The sequence below is a fragment of the Clupea harengus genome, chromosome 25 (genome assembly GCF_900700415.2).
Source record: "Clupea harengus chromosome 25, Ch_v2.0.2, whole genome shotgun sequence".
Classification (NCBI taxonomy): Eukaryota; Metazoa; Chordata; class Actinopteri; order Clupeiformes; family Clupeidae; genus Clupea; species Clupea harengus.
In genome coordinates this window covers 3632302-3639801 of record NC_045176.1, presented here as the reverse complement: position 1 = coordinate 3639801, position 7500 = coordinate 3632302, and the positions used below count along the sequence as shown (strand labels likewise).

The following is a 7500-nucleotide window of genomic DNA, read 5'->3' as shown; positions in this document are numbered from 1 at the left end:
CACTCGGACTCTCTCTCTCTCTTCATGTTTCTCTCTTTCTGTCTCTTTTGCACACGCATACACACATCCCCGATAGTGCAGTGTATTTACAAACACACACACACACACACACACACACACATGTACATTCACACACTTAAACATGTAGATATACACAAGCGGAATTCACAACACACCAATCTCTAAAGCAAATGTGTCTGAACCCATATTTAAGGACAGAGGGTCTGATGTGTAATATCCCACTAGTGCTCAGACACCTCTAATGTTGTAAGGCTCTGGACTGAATGACCTCTTCTGACTGTCTGTATAATGGGGATGTGTGTGTTTGTAATGAGTCGTGTGTGTGTGTGTGTGTGTGTGTGTGTGTGTGTGTGTGTATAATGGATGTGTGTGTGTGTAATGAGTTGTGTGTGTGTAATGAGTTGTGTATGGTCTTTATTGGAGTATTTGTGATGGAGTGATGGATTGATGATTGATGCGGTGTGATTCATTTTTTCACATCAGGTTGAACTGGAGCGGCCACTACCAGTGCCTGCGACACAATGCTGTAAGTCCTCCCCCCACACACACACACACTCACACACACACAAATGCGCACAAACAGGCAGACTCTCTCTCTCTTTCTCACACAGACACACACACACACACAAACACACACTCAATTAGTCTCCAGGTGCCATTTTCCAGACTGAACAATGGAAATAATGGATTGTATTATATATATATATATATATAAGTAAAAGTAGTATAAGTAGGTTACAGACATTATTTGGTGCATCAGTATGTGTGTATGCATTATTGTATGTGTGTGTGTGTGTGCATCAGTATGTGTGTATGCAGTATGTGTGTGTGTGTGTGTATGCATTAGTGTGTGTGTATGCAGTATGTGTGTGTGTGTGTGTGTGTATGCATTAGTGTGTGTGTGTGTGTGTGTGTGTGTGTGTGTGTGTGTGTGTGTGTGTGTGTGTGTGTGTGTGTGTGTGAGAGAGAAAGCTTCTAGACTGAATGGTAGTATTGCTGCTCTGAATCTGGATGGAGGAGCGTCTGCTGTTCCCGCTCTACAAGGTGCTGACACAGCAGCCCGGAGGAGAAGAGAGAGAGAGAGAGAGAGAGAGAGAGAGAGAGAGAGAGAGAGAGAGCAGACAGCACCCTGGAGGATTGAGCTGGAGGAGAAGAGAGAAGGGAGGAGAGAGAGGAAGGGTGGGGGGAGAAGAGAGAGAGGGAGAGAGAGGGGGGTGGGGAGAGAGCATAAAAGAAAGGTGGAGGAACACGAGGGTGGAGGAGAATGGAAAGAGAGAGAGAGAGAGAGAGATGGAGGGAGGGAGAGAGAGGGGGGAGGGAAAAACAGACAGAGAAAGGGAGAAAACAGAGAGAGAGAGAGAGAGAGAGGGGCTTTGACTTGATGTTTTGAAATGATGATTTAATAATAATTTAATAATAATAAAATGATGATTTAATAATAACATTAATAATCAAATCAGTCCATGCCACTAGTTTAAAATGAGAGGATAAAGAATGAGGGGGAATGAGAGAGAATGACACCCTACCCCTCATACACACACACACACACACACACCCACATGCATGCACATACACTTCAAAGCATGCACAACTGTACAATGGTTACACAGCCATACACACACACACACACACACACACACACACACACAAACACACACACACACTCACACACACACACACACACACACACAAACACACACACACACAAGCACACACACACACTCACACACACACAGACACACACACACACACACACACTCACACACACACACACAAACACACACTCACACACACACAGACAGTCACCCACACACACACACACACACACAAACACACACACACACTCACACACACACAGACACACACACACACACACACACTCACACACACACACACAAACACACACTCACACACACACACACACTCACACACACACACACACACACACACAAACACACACACACACTCACACACACACAGACACACACACACACACACACACTCAACACACACACACACTCACACACACACACACAAACACACACTCACACACACACAGACAGTCACCCACACACACACACACACACACAGTCATACACACACACATACACACACACACACACACACACACACACAAACACACACACACACACAGACAGTCAGACACACAAACACAGTCATGCACACACACACACACACACACACACACACACACACACACACACACACACACACACACACACACACACATGCAGAGACACACACTGTGGTAATAGACAGGTCATGTAAGGCTTATGGTTTTATGTCCCATTAAATTTGCAGAAGCATCTTGTTTCTGTGTTCTAAGTATAGACCTCCACGTGCCGCGCAGCACGCTTAGAACTCTGAGGACATGTGAGGGGGAGGGAAGTGTGTGTGTGTGGAGAGAGACAGGAACTAAAGACACAAGATGGTTGGAGAGGGTTTTAAATGACTAGTGTGTGTGTGTGTGTATGAACTAAATACACAAGATGGTTTGAGAGGGTTTTAAATGACTAGTGTGTGTGTGTGTGTGTGTGTGTGTGTGTGTGTGTGTGTGTGTGTGTGTATGAACTAAAGACACAAGATGGTTTGAGAGGGTTTTAAATGACTAGTGTGTGTGTGTGTGTGTGTGTGTGTGAACTAAAGACACAAGATGGTTTGAGAGGGTTTTAAATGACTAGTGTGTGTGTGTGTGTGTGTGTGTGTGTGTATGAACTAAAGACACAAGATGGTTTGAGAGGGTTTTAAATGACTAGTGTGTGTGTGTGTGTGTGTGTGTGTGTGTATGAACTAAAGACACAAGATGGTTGGAGAGGGTTCTGGGGCGACAGTGGTTCAGTAGGTAGAGAAGTCGTTTAGTAATCAGAAGGTTGCTAGTTCGATTCCCTGTCAAAGTGTCCTTGAGCAAGACACTGAACCCCTAATTGCTCCTGATGTGCAGTGTGCCATCAGTGTAAATGTAAAATGTGTATACATTGTAAGTCGCACATATGTAAGTCGCTTTGGATAAAAGCGTCTGCTAAATGACTAAATGAAATGAAAATGACTAAATGAGGGTTTTAAATGACTAGTGTGTGTGTGTGTGTGTGTGTATGAACTAAAGACACAAGATGGTTTGAGAGGGTTTTAAATGACTAGTGTGTGTGTGTGTGTGTGTGTGTGTGTGTATGAACTAAAGACACAAGATGGTTTGAGAGGGTTTTAAATGACTAGTTGATCAGTGTGTGTGAAGCTTTCAGTTTAAAGGAGTGGGGTCCTAGGGTCAGGCACGTGCACAGATAGACCCCTAGTGGTGCTCAAGCACCTGCCCTTTTGCCCTGGATGAGAAAAGTGCCCCTTCTGCTGGAGCCACATTTTTTCTTCATTCATCAATATTTAAGAATAAAAATTACTCTCTCTGTCATCAATTCCCCCCAAATGTGTTTCGATATATGACGGCGCATTTATTTGAGTTCTTGTGAGAATTTCGCCCCGACATGCTCCGCGGCGCTCACAAGCCCCACGCGCCCCTCCCTCCTCCTCCTCCACTTAGTGCTCATGCAGTGCTCGAGCGCCCGGCCAAACGGCTGCAGCCTACTTCTTCTCTGACCCGCAGCATCAGACAAACAGGTAATGACGGTGTTTGTGCAATCCCCCGACGTTGTTTGGTGATAAATTAACCACAACATTAGCGCCGATGAAAACATTACGTCGCAACTGGTCCGACGTTTCCTAAAAAAATAAACAAACACAAAACTCACGAAATCCGTGATTTCAAAGCCTTGTCCAGCTGTTTACTGACGTTTGTCATGTTTAATGAAGAGAGAGAGTGAGAGAGATACAGGCAGGCAGGCAGACAGACAGACAGGCAGGCAGGCAAACAGGCAGGCAGGCAGAGAATTTAAAGGCAGTTTTACGGTTCTACAAATTAGACAAGTTCACTAGTTTTGTTTTATTTAAAATCCTAATTATTGAAATGAAAGGTGGGTCTTAAGTTGAGCTACATGACAGTCTGGTGAGGTATATTGTGGTATATTAATGCTGCTTATGTTTCAACTCAGTCAGAAAACAGTAAAAAAAAAAATGTGTGTGTACTGTGTTGTCAGCTTTACAGAGATAATGTAAGTCACTCTTGATCATTATGCACAACATTGATTTATCTCATTTACAAAATGTGCAGCATAATGCCAAGAAAAGAGAGACTCCAAAAGCAGAAGGACAGGGAACTGCAGCAAGCAGCTCAGGGTAGCAGCTCTCTTTTATCTTGGATCAGGCCAATAACTAGTAAAACAAATAAGGCAGAATCAGTAACCCTACCTGGTTCAGAGGAGCCCATCATGGATGAGGAAGGACAGACAGAGTGTAGGACTTATGAGTTATGTTCAGGAGATAATTTGAGTTAGTTTGTTAACAAAAATAAATATTTAAGTTGAAAATATCCTACTGTGTTTTTTATTTATTTATGAATTATTATTATTTTTAATTGCATTAATAATTTTGGCAATGGGTGCCCTTTTTTTGGTTTGAGCACCTGCCCCCCAAAATGTCTGTGTACGTGCCTGCCTGGGGTGATGGGGTGATGGGGTCCTGGGGTGCTGGGGGTGAAGTTGGAGGTCATAAGATATTTACTGCATTGTTGGTTTGTCTGAAATTCATCAGCAGGAGAAAAGCTTGTGAGTGAGACAGTGTAGGGTGAGTGACAGTGAGTGAGTGAGACAGTGAGTGAGACAGTGTAGGGTGAGTGAGACAGTGAGTGAGACAGTGAGTGAGTGAGACAGTGTAGGGTGAGTGAGACAGTGAGTGAGACAGTGTTGGGTGAGTGAGACAGTGTAGGGTGTGTGAGACAGTGTGTGAGACAGTGAGTGAGTGAGACAGTGTAGGGTGAGTGAGACAGTGTAGGGTGAGTGAGACTGTGAGTGAGACAGTGTAGGGTGAGTGAGACAGTGAGTGAGACAGTGTAGGGTGGGTGAGACAGTGTAGGCTTCATTCTCCAACATAATGTCCGTGTGAACTAACGGTGTGAAGAGCCCCCTTGTCTCCTCTGATCTCATCTGATTGAATGTGTGTGAGGCTTAAGGAAGTGTTAAACTTAAAGAGCTGCCTAAATGCAGTGATGGTACTACAAACACACACACACATGCACACACACTCACACACACACACACACACACACACACACATCATAAGTGTGTTAATCAGGCTCCTGAGTATTGTCCAGCTGTGTGGGACATGGAGAGCTGTCTGGATGCAGTGGTCTGGATGCAGTTCATTGGCTGAGTGAGGTGCAGTTTGTCTGATGGAGATCAAACGCTTGTGAAGTCAGTGATGAATTATGAATTATGAATGAACTAATGAGTCATGGATGAGGTGTGTATGGACTGAATGATCGGACGTCTGACGTCTGCTAGTGACGGATGAGGTCAGCGCTACAGAAAGAGTTTACTACACCATCAGTGTCTCTGAAATGGACAGCTTTGGGCTGGACTGCTGCTGACAGGCCTGACTGGATGACTGCACCATCAGTGTCTCTGAAATTGACAGCTTTGGGCTGGACTGCTGCTGACAGGCCTGACTGGATGACTGCACCATCAGTGTCTCTGAAATTGACAGCTTTGGGCTGGACTGCTGCTGACAGGCCTGACTGGATGACTGCACCATCAGTGTCTCTGAAATTGACAGCTTTGGGCTGGACTGCTGCTGACAGGCCAGACTGGATGACTGCACCATCAGTGTCTCTGAAATTGACAGCTTTGGGCTGGACTGCTGCTGACAGGCCTGACTGGATGGCTCTTCAGATGAAGGAGATGTACTGTAGGCCTACAGCTTCAGTTGAAGTCGTGGTTGAGGAGGAGGATGGGAAGTGTGTGTGTGTGTGTGTGTGTGTGTGTGTGTGTGTGTGATTGTGTGTGTGAGGTGTAGGCAACAAGTAGTGTGTGTTTTACAAGAAGTGTGTGTTTTAAAAGAATTGTGTGTGTGTTTTAAAAGTAGTGTGTGTTTGATGTGTTGATGTTTCCCTCTCTAATGCTGCTTTGTGTGTTGACATGCAGCCTGTGCGTCTGTGTGTGTGTGTGTGTGTGTTGTGAACGCCCAGCGTTCAGAAGGACACGACGAGGGTGTTTTTCATCAAAACAGGTCCATTTATTAACTCAAACTTTACAAACTCAGGTAGTCAAACCTAACATAACTTTCCCCCAGTGTTACTGGCACCTTTCCCCTCTCTCTCTTCGTCAGTCCTGCTTGTCACTGACTTTTCAACCCCTTGTCTGACTAGTTGCTGCTTACTGCCAAACTAGTCAGACAATTTGCACCTGTGTTTCCAATTAGGGGATGGCCCGACCTGCCTAGTCCCCAGAACACCTCCCTAGGGTCTTAGAGCCTGCCCTGTATAGGCCTGGTGATGGAATTCACTAACAATTAGCCCAAGTGGGACCCCCAGAGCAGCTTGGGGCACCACAGTGTGTGTGTGTGTGTGAGTGTGTGTGTGTGTGTGTGTGTGTGTGTGTGTGTGTGTGTGTGTGTGTGTGTGTGTGTGTGTGACATGCATCCAGCGATGCTCACAGCAGCTGTTGCATCATCACTTCCTGGAAAGCCTAGATGCTAAAGTGCTAAAACAACAGCAGAGCCAGACCCATAGCTGGACCACACTCAGGAGTCTGATTGGTGTGATGTGTGTGTGTCTGTGTGTGTGTGTGTGTGTGTGTGTGTGTGTGTGTGTGTGTGTGTGTGTGTGTGTGTGTGTGTGTGTGTGTGTGTGTCCCCTTGAGATTAGGAGCTGATGAGGCAACACTATCTGCCCCCTGAGACTTACCGACCAAACACACACACACACACACACACACACACACAAACACAAACACACAGACACACACACACACACACACACACTCACACACACACACACACACACACACACACCTAAACACACACACACACACAAACACAAACACAGACACACACACACACTACATAAAGCCCACATGCTGGTGTATTTAAGAGGTCATAAATATGTCAGCCGAGCTGCTTTCCACTGCCAGTACTCTGTACACAAACACACACACACACCTACACACACACACACCTACACACACACACACACACACACACAAACCTACACACACACACACACCTACACACACACACACACAGACACAGACACACACACACACACACACACACACACACACACACACACTACATAAAGCTTTCCACTGCCATTACTCTGTACTTATCAGTAATGAGTTTATGGCGCAGTACTTACTGTTTGTTATGACACCGACTAAAGCGCTGACAGTAAACTGCACTTAGATGGATGTGGGCCCTGTAGACGAGAAGAATGCTGTTTGGCAGCTCACTCGCATCATACACACACACACACACTCCTGTCATACACACACACACACACACACACACACACACACACACACATACACACACACACACACACTCACACTCCCGTCATAGAACACACACACACTCCTG

The 7500-nt window shown here is 45.5% G+C and overlaps 1 protein-coding gene across 1 annotated transcript in view; it reads left to right on the top strand.

Annotated features, from left to right (window-relative positions):
- Positions 1–7500, top strand: part of LOC105905827 (protein unc-13 homolog A-like) — a 70796-nt gene that overhangs the window by 1967 nt on the left and 61329 nt on the right. The window contains 1 exon segment of the mRNA XM_042703687.1: positions 505–547. Coding sequence (XP_042559621.1) covers positions 505–547 — 43 coding nt within the window.